The sequence below is a fragment of the Myxocyprinus asiaticus genome, chromosome 32 (genome assembly GCF_019703515.2).
Source record: "Myxocyprinus asiaticus isolate MX2 ecotype Aquarium Trade chromosome 32, UBuf_Myxa_2, whole genome shotgun sequence".
NCBI lineage: Eukaryota > Metazoa > Chordata > Actinopteri > Cypriniformes > Catostomidae > Myxocyprinus > Myxocyprinus asiaticus.
Window position 1 is genome coordinate 33,107,788 of NC_059375.1, and position 15,684 is coordinate 33,123,471.

General features: G+C 36.9%; 1 protein-coding gene across 3 annotated transcripts in view; it reads left to right on the forward strand.

Moving 5' to 3' along the window:
* The window catches only part of cyth1b (cytohesin 1b), a 91,679-nt gene that overhangs the window by 27,415 nt on the left and 48,580 nt on the right, over nt 1–15,684 (forward strand). The window contains exon 1 of one of the 3 annotated variants that reach the window (XM_051667068.1): nt 13,655–13,794. The exons of the other annotated variants lie outside the window; for them this stretch is intronic. Coding sequence (XP_051523028.1) covers nt 13,767–13,794 — 28 coding nt within the window. The 5' untranslated portion in view covers nt 13,655–13,766. Of the gene's footprint in view, nt 1–13,654; nt 13,795–15,684 lie in introns of those variants that run through there. 3 annotated transcript variants of the gene reach the window in all.

A 15,684-nucleotide genomic window follows, 5' to 3' on the forward strand; every position in this document is an offset into this window, starting at 1 on the left:
CATCTTTCTCTTTCTTTACAAAATATTTCCCTTATATTTAATTTTCTTACTAGTTCTCCAGAGCCTCTTATTGAGCTGTGCCTCTCCAAAGAGAATGATCTGTGCTCTTTTATTTACTGCGTGTGCTTGAAAGTTAATATCTCACTCTTGTGCTTCATCTTTCTTCAAATCCATCCCTCATTTTCTTACCTACCCATCTTTGATCAGCATCAGGAATGAGCAGAGGTGATTGAAAACCGTTTTTCTAGTCTATTTTGCCTCCTCTCTAAGTTTCAATGTTAAAATACTTTCTCCTATATCAGTGTATTATGTATGCATAAGTAATATAACTTTAAGTAAGCCATTCATAGGTTGATTTCCTTTTAAAGGATTAAACAAAGTGGTTCTGTAGCGCTGTCAAAAATATTGCTTTGTTTATTTGAGCATCCCAACTAGCCCGAAACTGCAACATATGCTCACTGTTTGAGGGACCAATTGCAGACGGGGAGGAGTGTTTAGTTTCTTTTAGTGGGAGGGACATTCTTATTCTAAAGAGCAGTTTATTGGACAAAATATTAGATACACCCATGAGTGCAAGATTCATCAATATTTTGTTCCATTTTCCTGGAGGAGAAATTTAAATGAGTGCATCTCTTAAAAATTAATTTTTTCAACTTCTAGGAGTACAAGCTAACAGACATGGACTAAATGCCACTAAATTCCAATTTTTAACTCATGGGGTCTTTTAAGGGAGGTCTGTCTTTTACCATCCAATGAACCAACGCTTTCCTCTCCGGTCGTGGTGTATTTTTGCCCTAATATGTGGAATATTTGACTTCTGAAGCTGCTTCTGCCAAAGCAGTGAGTAATGACAACTCCAACTCCAACCATAAGACATGGGATACTTCATATACCATAGCCTGAACCTTGGATTTAGGATAGACCTCACCAAAATTACCGGCCAGGTTGAACTGCGATGCACTGAACTGATCTCTGCCTGCATCACCTCGATCTAATGATGGACTACACTCTTGAAATGGAATACATAGACTATCAATTAATTGCCAACAAAATCCTTCATCAGCCAACTAACAAGGACAATTGCATCTATGTGAACTTCTGCAGTTAATCCAGGATGGACTTCAAAGATATTAGTCATTAATCTTACAGTTCATACAAAATCTTTGTTTAAACACTGACCCTTAACACTTAGTTTAATAATTTTAAACCATGACTTGCACTATATGTAAGTAATATTGGAATTATATTCATGCTGTTAGCCAGAGGGGAACTGCCCCCCACAGTGAGTCTGGTTTCTCCCAAGGTTATTTTTCTCCATTAACCAACATCTTATGGAGTTTTGTGTTTTTTGCCACAGTCACCTTCGGCTTGCTCAATGGGGTTATAAATACAATTATTATTTAATTACTTATTATTTTTATTTTTTATTTATTTATTTTTTTCCCCTTTTTCACCCAATTTGGAATGCCCAATTCCCAGTTTGCTTTTAAGTCCTCGTGGTTGCGTAGTGATTCGCCTCAATCCTGGTAGCGGAGGATGAATCCCAGTTGCCTCCGCGTATGAGACCATCAACCCACGCATCTTACATGTGGCTTGTTGAGCGCATTGACACGGAGACATAGCGTGTGTGGAGGATTCACGCCATCCACCGCGGCATCCGCGCTCAACTCACCACACGCCCCACCGAGAACGAACCACATTATAGCGACCACGAGGAGGTTACCCCATGTGACTCTACCCTCCCTAGCAACTGGGCCAATTTGGTTGCTTAGGAGACCTGGCTGGAGTCACTCAGCATACCCTGGGATTCGAACTAGCGAACTCCAGGGGTGGTAGCTAATAACTTATTTTTAAACAATTCACAATCTTATTTTATCAAACTACACAATGATGACTCTAAGACATTATAGATATTACAGTTTTATCTTCTGTTAATGCCTGATCTTCTGTAAAGCACGGTTGCTAGGGTGGGTAGAGTCACGTTGGGTTAACCTCCTCGTGGTCGCTATAATATAGTTCTCGTTCTTGGTGGGGCAGGTGGTGAGTTGTACGTGGATGCTGCGGAGAATAGCGTGGGCCTCCACACGTGCTAGGTCTCCACGGTAACGCGCTCAACAAGCCACGTGATAAACTGCGTCTCAGATGCGGAGGCAACTAAGATTCTTCCTCCGCCACCTGGATTTAGGCGAGTCACTACGCCACCACGAGGACTTAGAGCGCACTGGGAATTGGGCATGCCAAACTGGGGAGAAAATAAAAAAAAAGAGAGAATATATGTAATACAGTGAAGAGGAATGCAAATTTAACTCTAAACCACCCCCCCACCCCCACCAAACCCCAACCTTAACTGTCAGTAAAAGGACAGTTTGTAAAATGTGGAGTAAAAATGTAAAGTTAAAGGGAAAATGGAACCTCAGAATCATGTTTATCACTGAATGCAATTATAAAAATGCAATTACTTGCTAGTTTCAGTGTGGAAAAGAACCCATGTCTCCCACGCTGCTGGTGCAACATTCTATCGGTCACGCCCAGGGTCACGCCCAGGGGCACATTAAGGTACCTACTCCCGCGAACATCAACTTAGGTCAGCCCGTGCATTAATGCGCACCTGTTCTCAACACAGGAAAAGGTAAACACACGTGAACAGATGTTTGAAGGGAGATGCCGCTTGTGAGTAACTCTACATTTTGGGGGCAATGTCAGGGTACTGGAACATTCGGAATCATGTTTGACCAGGGGCTAAAAAAGCACTATAAAAGCATCACCACCAGAAGAAATTTTTAAGTAAATGTAAGAATAATAGTTATCAAAAACTCTAAACAGACAGAAAGATGAATTCAGCAAATGTTTGACATGAAAAAAAAAACTTGCATGCAACACTTTTGCAAAGTAGACATGTTTGCAGTGTGACTTGCTATACTATATCTAAAATTAAACAGTATTTTGCTAATTTGGTTTTTAAAAGAATAGTTCTCCCAAAAATGATCATTCTTTTATCATTTACTCACCCTTATGCCGTCTCTTAAACTCTTATGACTTTATATTACATTTTTTGAAGGATACTGTATATCAGATTCAGTGGTTCTCAAACCTGTCCTGGAGGTCCCTCAACACTACACATTTTGGATGTCTTCTCAATCAAACACACCTGATTCAACTCATCAGCTCATTAGTGGAGACTTAAAGACTTAAATTGGGTGTGTCACAAAGGGCGACATGCAAAATATGCAGTGCTGGGGGGCCTCCAGGACTGGTTTGAGATCCACTGCTGTATATGATGTCTGTTTGCAGTCAAAATTTCCAAGTCAAGCCAAAACTTCCAAGCTCCAAAAAACATGTGCATGTGAGTCAAGCATGAGGAAGGGTAATGGAGCTTCTCTCATGAATGTGCAAAGGAGACTGAAGATGTCAAGATTTGTAGTGAATAAGGAGTTACATTTTGGTACATTTCTCACCAAAAACTGATCGTATAACTTCAGAAGACATGGATTAAACTACTCAATCGACTATCCTTTTAAAAATGTATTTGTTACACCATTTATATTGAATTAGTGAATGCAAAAAGGTGATTAAAATGTTGAAAAACTTAAGAAAAATGGTGAGCAGTCACAGCACATAAAATGTACACTTTAACTTATTTAAACATAATTTGTTGATGTTGATTACCAAAAAGAACATGGACAGTTAAGCTTCAAAAACCCTTGAACTCCCAACTCTGGAGTTGGACTGCCCTTGGCAGACATAGAACAGCTTGATTTGTACAGAAACATTTGTTCAGTTATTTACCGTATGCTATTGTTATTTCCTTTCATATGCAGTGTCCATGGAAATTGTTTTTTGCTCTTAAATCTTTCTCCATGGCACAAAGAACATTAGGGTAATTCAGCTGCTCTCTGTGAAGAGGGCTATTTCAACAGGTTTAATCATTCAGCTGCTTTGTTTGGTCTAACTTTTAATTCTGTTCTGAAAACAGAACAGCCCACCAGGGCAGACCCTCATGATGCAAATGCTCTGATCTCAGTCATCAGGACAGTTCTGAGAGATGATGTCACACAGACATCTTGGATGCAGCTGATAGGTTGCCTGGCTGATGCCATTTGTTCTCAGTTGCTAGTGTCGCAGAATGCTGGTTTTCAATGCGATAATGACAGGGTTCACCCAAATCTATAAATGCTGTCATCATTGACTCACTCTCAAGTTGTTACAAATCAATATGAGTTTTTTTCCATCCAAAGAACAAAAAAAGGAGATTCGTCTCAGTCACCATTCACTTTTATTGCATCTTTTTTATTTGTTTTTATTTTATTTTTTTACATACTATGTAAGTGAATGGTGACTAAGACTGTAATTCTGCCTTTTGTGTTCCACAGAAGAAAGAAAGTCAAACGAGAACCATAAATCCACATTTTCTGAATTAAAAATGTTTTGAAAGAATTTTAGGTAAAGTGTGTGTAAAAGAAATCTCATTTGCTATAATTAAGTTGTATTATTTCACATGTATCTGCATTATATCCGCCACCCTGCTATCTATCTGGAGAACCGTCAGTCATTGAAAAAAATGATCAGTCGACCATTATATAAACAGATGAGGAAAATGCCATTTTCAAGCAACATTTTCCTCTATTAACTAATGCAAGTCTACTCTTTTCTTTCTGCTAGTGCTTCTTTGCACATACAGTAGTTAAACTTTCTTATCATCCTTGCCTTGCTCTCTAAAGCACCACCTCACCTGTTCCTTCTCTCTGTCACTTAGCTTTGGAACAGGTGTGCAGTGGTAGTGAGTTTCTTTTTCACAGCAAAAGGTCTTCTTGGAAAAGAAGCGAGAGAAGAAACAAGGAAAGGAGAGAGAGATAGAGAGAGTGGTGAGACAGCATAATGACTGTTATTTTGATCTGTCTCCAGCTGGTTTTGAAATACAGACCATGAGTTCAATCCACTCGGCAACAGCACTGCTAATAAATTAATTCTTAAAATATATACCACTGCTGGCAGCCCTCCTACCCTTGATGGTAGTAGGTTAGCTATGGAATTGTTGACTTTATTTTACAGCATTTTAAGTAGGGATGGGATGATATATTGAATTTCGATAAATATATCGTGAACCAAAAAAATGACAAACCATATCGAGGCAAAACTTGATATTTCGAAATTTGCTACATTTTTTCTGTCCATGTGATCATAAATGAAATGACCCATCAAATATCATAATCTCTCTATCGCTTGATTTTACACCTACTGTGCTTTTTTCGACACTGTTTACAGGATTCACACAAGATCTTTAAAGTGCTTGAATTTAGCTTTTAGATCTTTATGAAATGGAATACCTGGAAACTCGCCTTGTTTTGATGAAAAGTGCTTGAGATTAAAGCGGATAGTTTCCTCCGTGTAATGTGTGTCCATCCAAGATGATGCGCACTCCACTTTCATTGAATGTGTCTTAATATCCTTTCTGTTCTTTACAGTCATATAAAAAAGTAAAAATAAATATGAATTTTAATCTCATGCAGCATAAATGCGCTAACAAAACCGAAAGATTCTAGTTGATGTTCGATGAACCGGAACACTGTGAGGTGCTTGTTGAACTCTTAAAATGACAGTACCTTTTTAGCGTTTCTTATACAAGTGAATTTAAACTCAATGTTATTACTTGTAAATTGTACACGTTATTTCAAACAATGAAGGCTCATATCATTATTATATATACAGTTAAAATGTGATTATAATAATGATGATTAAACAGATTATTAACAAATTTACTATTCACTTTCACATACTTTTTTCAGGACAGGTTCTGTTCAGTTCTATTGCTTATTCTGCACCAGATCAGCCTGAATGTAGCCCACCATTTTTGAAAGCTTATTTGTTTGTGATCTTTTCTTATAGAGAAATATATATGAGCATTTGTATTGTGTATTAAAGAACTTTATTTTGAAATTATAATGTGCATTTTGCTCAAACTTTTTTGTGAAAATAAAAACATTTTCTGTAATATTTAAGTGTTATTATATCAGTTCGAGATTATATAGAATTGTGAACCTCATATCGTATATCGAACCGAATCGTGAGATAATATCGTCCCATTCCTAATTTTAAGGCAACATGGGCATGCTCCCGACGTGAAGGTTTCAATAAATAGGCATCATGATTATGCTGCCTTCTGAGATACCTTCTTTATGCCCAATTCTAAGGCACCATCGCATGTATCTTTAGTGTAGAAGGCAATCCGATAATGCTAAACAATCATGGTGCTAAACAAGACAAAACAAGAAATGTTGATTATAATTATACTTAATTTATTCAATACCGAAAAAACTAATAAAAATGAACAATATCGCCCAATATGTTTTGTGCATTATGTATTTTTTGCTTATAAGAGTATCATGCTGTTATTTTAGTGACATGCTAACACTATTGAAATCAATGTGAGTTAGACAAACATGAAAACAAATTTTTCAGTTACGTAACTTCATTGTTTTCCAAAGTATATGCGGTAATAGAGAGCGTTTTCTTAAGTCTTTGTTCTCAGTGATGGAGTGGATGAGATGTGGGTTGGTGTTTTAGTGTGGATGACAGGCCTAAATGTAGCTAAATCAATAAGTTTTTAAATAAAAACATTGTGTGAATGTGGCTTTAGAAGGCAGCTGCCTATATAGGCAGTAGAGAGCTCACTAAGCTTTAAATGTAAAATGAACAGTTCAGCCAGTCATTATCTCAAAATAAATGCCAACAGGGTGATATTACATACTTTTGTAAGTATGTATTTGAACTGATTTCTGTTTACTGAGATGAACTTCACTTTGGCACATAATTTACTTTTGACGCCCTGTATGAATAAGCGACTGCATGGATTTTGCCAGGATGTTTCCTCTATACCTTAAAAATCGACTAATGTGTCATTCTCACAGAGCACAATTGTCTCTAGATCATCTTTAGATTTTCTGCCTCCTTAAATTAATTCTTAAATGAGTGTATTGAGTATGTGTCATTTGGTCTCTGAGCTACAGCAATGTGAAGTGACCTCAGAAGTCTTGAATGCTGTGCAGTTTTAATAAGATACTCTAATGGCTGTCTCATCTGGCATTTAAATAAAGCCTTTTAAAAGATAAAAGCTTAAGCTGTTTGGTCGACCTTGGTGCTTAGTAATTTAAAGGCAGCCATTTGAAAAAGGACACAGTTTAAGGATTCAGACGCTGTGTCATTACACAAATAGCATTAAAAATGTAATGTTGCTACACACACACACACACACACACACACACACTCACACACACACACGTTGGTGTGGCTATCCTTGAGGACTCTCCATAGAAATAATGATTTTTATACTGTAAGAACTATAGATTCTATCCCCTAACCCTACCCCTAAACCTAACCCTCACAAAAAAACTTTCTGCATTTTTACATTTTCAAAAAAACATATTTTAGTATGTTTTTTTAAGCGATTTGAATTATGGGGACACTAGAAATGTCCTCATAAACTACATTTATAGCATAATACCCTTGTAATTACCAATTTGTAACCTAAACAAAGTCCTCATAAACCACCCAAACCTATATATATATATATATATATATATATATATATATATATATATATATATACACACACACATCGATCAGTCACAACATTAAAACCACCTGCCTAATATTATGTAGGTCCCCCTCGTGCCACCAAAACAGCACCAACCTGCATCTCAGAATAGCATTCTGAGATGGTATTCTCCTCACCACAATTGTACAGAGTGGTTATCTGAGTTACCAAAGACTTTGTCATTTCAAACCAGTCTGGCCATTCTCTGTTGAACTCTCTCATCAACAAGGCGTTTCCATCCACAGAACTGCCGTTCACTGGATATTTTTTGTTTTTGGCACCATTCTGAGTATATTTCTACAGACTGTTGTGTGTGAAAATCCCAGGAGATCAGCAGCTACAGAAATACTCAAACCAGCCCATCTGGCACCAACAATCATCCATGCAATTATCTAATCAGCCAATCGTGGCAGCAGTGCAGTGCATAAAATCATGCAGATACGGGTCAGGAGCTTAAGTTAATGTTCACATCAACCATCTAAAAAAATTTGATCTCCACCGTGGTATGATTGTTGGTGCCAGATTGACTGGTTTGAGTATATCTGTAACTGCTGATCTCCTGGGATGTGTATTTTTAAGTTATCCTTTCTCAGCAAGCTGAAGTTACAGGACTATGGAGTTAGCCAAGGGGATTTGAGTAGTGTGATTCTGACCGGGTACAAGGTGGAAATTATATTTAAATGTATTCAGACTGTCTCGCTAAGGATTGTGATTAAGTCGCACATCTGCTTTGCCTTGAACAGACGACTGTCTGTGCTAACACTGGCTTACACTGGCCTGTGCATACAAAATCAGAATACAAAATCAGCATACTGAATGGGAGGAGTCTTGACTTTATTTTAGCTGTTTCTGCTGGGGCACAACATCTCCTGGAGGAGTCTAGTCTTATTTAATTTCCCCTGTTTGTTCAGTCAATTTGTTTGCTGAAGTGTTTACATCAAAGTTCAGATAACACATCCCCTTCAAGGCAACGTTCCCCAATGTTTTTTTGTTTTTGTTTTTTTTGGGAAGGTAAATAGATGAAAATAAAGATAGATAAAATGCATATTTCACATTTACATTTACAGTTATTCATTTAGCAGATGCTTTTATCCAAATTTACTTACAAATGAGACTCATTTGTAGTTAATTATTTTAACTTCATATCCGCATTAAAAAGATGTCCGCACTTCTTGCATCTTTTAAACCTGTTGTACTGAGCTCTCCCTTTCTCTGATCTCATTCAAGTCAGTCACCACCAGGTCATCTTTTTGGGGTGGTTTATATATATATATATATATATATATATATATATATATATATATATATATATATTTTTTTTTTTCTTTTTTTTTCTTTTTTTTTTTTATTGCAATCAATTAATATTTAACAATGTGCGTTTGTCTAGGTGAATCTCACAAAATCTGGGTAAAATCTTTCATAACCGGGTCATATTTCATCCCTAAAATCTAAGGAAAGAAAGAAGCCTACTTTTAGGACCTTTAGCATTAGCATTGTGACATTATTTTAATGACAATCAAACATATTTCCCTGTAATTCTCATTATCTTAAAAGAATAGTTCACCCAAAAATGAAAATTCTGTCATCATTTACTCACTCTCATGACATCCCAGATGTGTATGACTTTCTTTCTTCTGCTGAACACAAATGAAGATTTTTAGAAGAATATCTCAGCTCTGTCGGTCCATACAATGCAAGTGAATGAGAAAGAAAATTTTGAAGCTCCAAAAAGCATATAAAGGCAGCATAAAATTAATCCATAAAACTCCAGTTGTTAAATCCATGTCTTCAGAAGTGATATGATAGGTGTGGGTGAGAAACAGATCAATATTTAAGTCCTTAAATATTGTAAATATTGTTGGTGGCAATATGCACGAAGAATGTGAATCGCCAAAAATAAAATAAGAAGAATGTAAAAGTGAAAGTGAGGATTAATCATAAAAAAGTACTTAAATATTGATCTGTTTCTCACCCACACCTATCATATTGCTTCAGAAGACATGGATTTCATCACTGGAGTTGTGTGGATTATTTTGATGCTGCCTTTATGTGCTTTTTGGACCTTCAAAGTTCTGACCACCATTCACTTGCATTGTATGGACCTACAGAGCTGAGATATTCTTCTAGAAATCTTCATTTGCATTCTGCAGAAGATAGAAACACATACACATCTGAGATGGCAGGAGGGTGAGTACATGATGAGAAAATTGTAATTTTAGAATGAACTATTCCTTAATACCAAAAAAAAAAAAAAAAAAACTCAATGTAATGCTGAAGAAAAAAAAAATATTTAAATGATGAAGTATTACATCATGAAAGTATTTGTTGTACTGCCTTTATGCGGATTTAAATAAAAAAATAGCATTTCAGTAATGAAAATCTATGATAATCACCTTCAAGAATAATAGGCATTACAGTAATGGAATTACGCATTATGATAATGACAATTTGGGGTTGGGGGAAATGTGCTTTATAAAAAACATCACAGTGCAAACAGACTTTATGGTCCTAAAAATAGGCTTAATTTAGCAAAAGTAGGCTTCATTTTGCAATGTGACCCGAACATGTATTGTTAGATTCACCCCTGTCCTGCAGTAATGGCTTTCAGAAGAGTGCCACCTGTTTGTTGCCATTTCTTTCAGGCATGAAGAAGGAGAGACCAGCAAAGTATATGAGATGACAGAAAATTACAGAGAAAAAGACATGTTCCAGATATGCCGGAAATGCGAGGCCTTTGTAAAAATTGCATAGTGCGAGTACTAATGTTACCAAGGGGTCAGTCATTGTGTTATTTTTATGTTTGCTAATGTTTTTTTTTGCCCTGTTTTTCTTCTGCTGTGAGTCAAAAACTCAGCACTCGGATCTGTGAGATAATATGTATTATTAAATGGGTGTATGGACTGTAGAGAGGGAGGGAGAGAACATTTCTATTCTAGATTCTGTTGTGAATATCTTTCACCTTCTTTTACACAGAAATAACTTTAATAGAGGATTATAGAGCACTGATAGAGATGATTATAAACCCATTTACCTTTATAAAAATCCTGGAAAGCCACTGAATTTAGTAATATGTTAATTATATTTTAATCCAGTGCCAATTTTATTGTGCATAGTTAAAGTTTTCCTATAATCCAATGCTTTTATATTGTAGAAAAACACTTCTAGCCCATCAACAGGATATAGCCTTCAGCTATATTTTAATTTACATTTAAGCAATGCATTAAAACTGTCTTTTGGTTAAATATGCAGTAGAAATATTTGCTTGGTGCTCATCCATTATGTTATACAAAATGGCAGCCCCTTCTAGTGGACTAAATATGCCACTACAGAATCTTGCATTTTACTTTGGGGCTTTTTATTATTTTCTACAGTACTTCACACTACAGCAGTGGAGAAATGTAAACATCTTGTATCTCATATGATAGGACAATATCCCTGTCCTATCATGCATCAGAGTTTTGTTTGTTTTCTGTTTGAATTCTCCTTCATTCGTAATGACATGACATGTTCTAATATTCTTCCATTAGTTCAATCAATCCATTAGCAGTTCCCTATTTTAATTAGATAAACGTATTTTTAAAGGATTACATAAATTATAGTGCAGTAATGACAACTCTGAGGTCTCGAGATCCTGAGAGTTTGACACTAAATATTAGTGAGAGGCCAATTTATCGGTCTATCTTCGGTATATATAAGTGAACATTGTATATAATGTGTGCTTTTTGTATCAGCATTTATATTGGCCATCTGTCATCCTGCTCTCTAGATATCGGCATTGACATCGGCCATTGAAAAGCCCATATTGGTCGACCACTACTAAATTTGCTGCAAATTTGTTAGTGAGAGAGACAAAATATACTGTATTTAGTTCATTCAGCGACAAAAGCTTATCTTCAAAACCATGGCTTGCTGCAAATAAGTCTTTCGATCAAAAATCTGGGGGTTTCTTCTTGAAATAACATTTATTGAGTGCCATGGAAACAAAGATTTATTTCAAAACACTTTGTTTGACTTCTATTCAATATGCCTGTGGGTATTTTTGTCATGACCTTTGCGTGTGTGTGTGTGTGTGTGTGTGTGTGTGTGTGTAGACTTTATGATGGTAATGTGTTGTTAATGGGTCTACCCACATATCAGAAGTATTTGTGTCTAGAACTAGAAACTTTATAAGCTCTCATTGCCATGACAACAACAGAACCTTTGGCTTAACAGACGTTTCCAAGAATCTCTTTGTTGACGTTTATAAGTCTGCAATAATCACATTTTTTCTATTGTACATTTTTGTACTAGGCAAAAAGAAAATGCCAGACTCAACACCACGTACAGTGGGCAGGGCTGTTTCTGAGCATGTAGGGGCCCTAAGCGAATTCCTACTTGATGCCTGCTTTTTTTTTTCTTTTCTTTTTTTGAACTTTTACATTGAAGATTGACTACACCAAAGTGTTCCACACTTGCAGCAGTTAATCATCAGAGGCAAATATTTAATACTGTTCTTCAATTAGTGTTGAGGTATGTGTCTGGGTGCACCAAAGCAAACACAAGGGGGTATAGTTATGGCAGGTACAGAACTTGAGAATTTTTTTTTGAGAATTTTTCCTCCAGTGCATGAATAGGTCTCAGTTTGTCACAGTAAATCACAGGTACAAATTTTTAAATCACAGAAACTGCTAAATCTAACAGGGGGCTTTCATCTTGATGGGGCCTGTTGGACGTCTCTGTCCTAGTCTTGTGCAGCCAGGACGTCTTCTCGGAGCACCAGTAGAGTAATTTTTGGTATTATTCATCTTCAATGTGGTATTATTGACCGGTACTGCCACTCCCTATACGCATATTAAACAGTCTGCATAGTGCACCTCCCTATGGGGGCCCCAACTTACCCTAGGAGGGCACCAGGAACTCCACCGGCTGCCGTTCCTCGCACATACAAACCACATTAAAATGCTAAAAAATTCACATATAACAATTAAATGCTTGCCTTGTATCATGAAAAAGTGCAGTGTGTCATAGCTGTCTAAATATGATCTGCCAGGTCCAGTTGGTACCTCCATGGGTGTCAGAGAAATGAACATTTACAGTGACAGCAAAACACCTCACTAGCATTTTTACGTAGTAACTGTCTATACAACTCATTTTGGTGCCCCTCCGTGGACATTTCACCTGGAAAATGGAGCTCACAGAGTAGCCCCAGATTGCAGTCTGGACGATGGGGCAGGGCCACACTAAATACAGAATAGCTCCGACACAAGGGGCAGTTCAAACTTAAAACAGTGGAACGATTTAGGATGAAGGGGAACATGAGGACGCTGTCATTGCGCGAGGTGAGAGAAACTGGTCGGTGTAAAGTTCATTAATATATTTTTTAAAAATTTAACGCGATGATCGAGAATTGAATGCGGCTTAATAGCTTAAGCATAGCTCAGTGTCATTCACAGCAAATATGAAGCAGCATACTGTCTTATCAGAGACAAAACGTAAGAACGTTCGCTGTAAAAACCAATGAAATCAGATGTGGGCGGAGCTACATGTGTCGCCCCACCCCAATGTGTCGCCACGCCCCATCATCCAGACTGCACTCTGGAGTTCTTGAGCTCACATGTGACCATACGCCCAACAACACTTACCACTTTGGCCACAGGGGGCAGTGTTTCGAATTTCACACAGACCAAAGACTGATTTTAGCTAAAGAAAAGTCAACCTACTGTTTCCAATTTCACTGTTAGATCCTTGAAAATACTTAAGCTCTCAATGTCTGCTGAAAATGTTTTACTCTTTCTTCTTTCTTACAAATCACTTTTGGTTACACAAGTATACTGGATGTATTATAATTATCTTAAAACAACAGAGGTCTATAGCTCTCACAAGTTTGAGGGAAGTTTGTGTGTAGGTGTGTGTCTGCACGCGCACCAAAATCCTAAAGGTTGCGAGAATCAAAGCTCGACGCTGATTGGCTGCTCGTCATCACCAGGTCACGCCCCGTCTGCAGAGCATGAGGGTTTCACGCCTTGCCTTTCGGTCACTGCTGTTACTGCGAATACTTTCAGACACATTTTTCAACAGACATTTTGGGTTTCGGAACAGCTCAAAACTGTGAGTTTGCAGGTTAAAGTCTGAGAAGTTTTGGGTATTTTCCGCGAGTCGTAAGATTCGTGCATTTGCTTGCTTAAGCGCTGTGATCATGGTGCTGAAATCTGAAGATGGAATCGGTGAGTGGAAGTTTTCATATTAACCTCACATCTCTGACAATATTATACTGTGGCCAACAGTTTTTTAACGTCATTATTGTTGTAGCTTGGGATTTAATAGGCTGTTTGGGTTGTTGGTGGTCTATGCTTTCCAAAAAGGGTCTGCAACAAAACACAACTAGAACGCTTGATTGTGTTTTAAATAAAACAAATTTTTTTTTACTATATATATATATATATATATATATATATATATATATATATATATATATATTATTATTATTATTATTTTTTATTTATTTATTTTTATTTTTTATATCAGGTGTTTTGAAACTTTACAGACCCAGGAACTCCAGTATAAAAAGCTAGAATAAATAACATTTTATAATAAGAGAACATTAAATACTATTATATTATGCTGAACAGATCAATAGTTAAGAAGTTAGTTGTCATGCCATGGATATGTACGGAAATTCTATCTGTTTTATATATCTTTTCTGCAGACCCCTGGTTGGAAGCCCTTGTCTTATACAGTATGATTGATTAGGATTGATTTGAAAAATATCTGTTTTGTGCAATAAAGACTCTAAAGGGCAAATTACAACAATCCCATTTAAGCTGAGCTGACCTCTGCCATGTGGGGGTTAACTTTAATGACCCAGCCATGGAGTCACCCTGACTTTTCAGTGATCCTAAACACAATTAATATCATATGATTTGTCATAAGATATAATTTGAGCAGACTCTACCCACTGTCATAAATGTATCAGTTGGTCTGACAGAATTATTTAAAAGATTTCATCACTTTGTTAGTGTGAATTTTCTTTTTCGTTCTACTACAGAAGTTGTTACCATGGTGTTTCTGAGAGTCAGTGGGAGGCATTTCCCAGCCCCCCCATAAGAGGATTTGAATGAAAGTCCATAAAGTGGCTGAAGCAGCATTACAGAAATGATGCAATGAATGAATGAGATTTTTCTGCAATTTATTTCTCAAGGTACTTTCAATAAGGAACAAAAAGGGGCAAGGGAGAGGTTAAGGCTTGATTAAATGTTTTAATACGTCTTTACGCCCTTTTTTGCCCATTCAGCTCAGAGAGTAATACATGTGAAGAGACAGAGCCCCTCAGTCTAATACCAGACAAACAGGATGCTCTGTTCAAAAATAGAAGGCAGTGACTCTAGTGACTGATAGGGCAGAAGAACCATCTGAAATGGAAAATAAAAACTGGCCTATGATGTTGGCCCCAAAAGACAATTTGTTAAAGAACGTTCACAGTTTTAAAATAGCTTTATTTTGAGCTTCATAATCTTGATAAATAATTTTTGTCTACATCTCTTATTCTTCTCCAACAGTACTTCCATATAAGACAGGATTGGAAGTAATTGTCATTCAGAACGATCGCATTCTTAGGCTAGAAAAGATGTAGTGCAATGAATAAAACAACGGAAGTGTCTCGAGATGCATTTTAAATGCTGAATTTCCTTTTATATTGACATAGCATCTAAAAATGCAATGCTCCTGCACAAGACACTGAAAAACAGCAAGACTTTGCTCAACAGTCAAAGATGTCAGTCTAGCACATGCTTACATTGAAAAAGACAGATGTGTTCATAGTGAACGGCCCCTTAGGTGGAGGTCTTTGGCGTTTGTGTCTTGACTGTGCCTTGGCTTGCTCTTATGAGCATCTCACTGCATAAGCATTAAGTACATACATACAACTGTTTTTAATGGGAAACACTGTGGTATCGCCATTATTATGAAGCTTGTGTCTGTTGTAGTAATATGGCACTGGTATACGTTACTGTGCAACACTAAGTTAACATAGAACTGTCTATTGAAGTGTTTCTTTTCCCATTTTACTCTCTACTTAAGATTTGAGAAGATGAACTGGCTAAATCTTTTGACTTTAC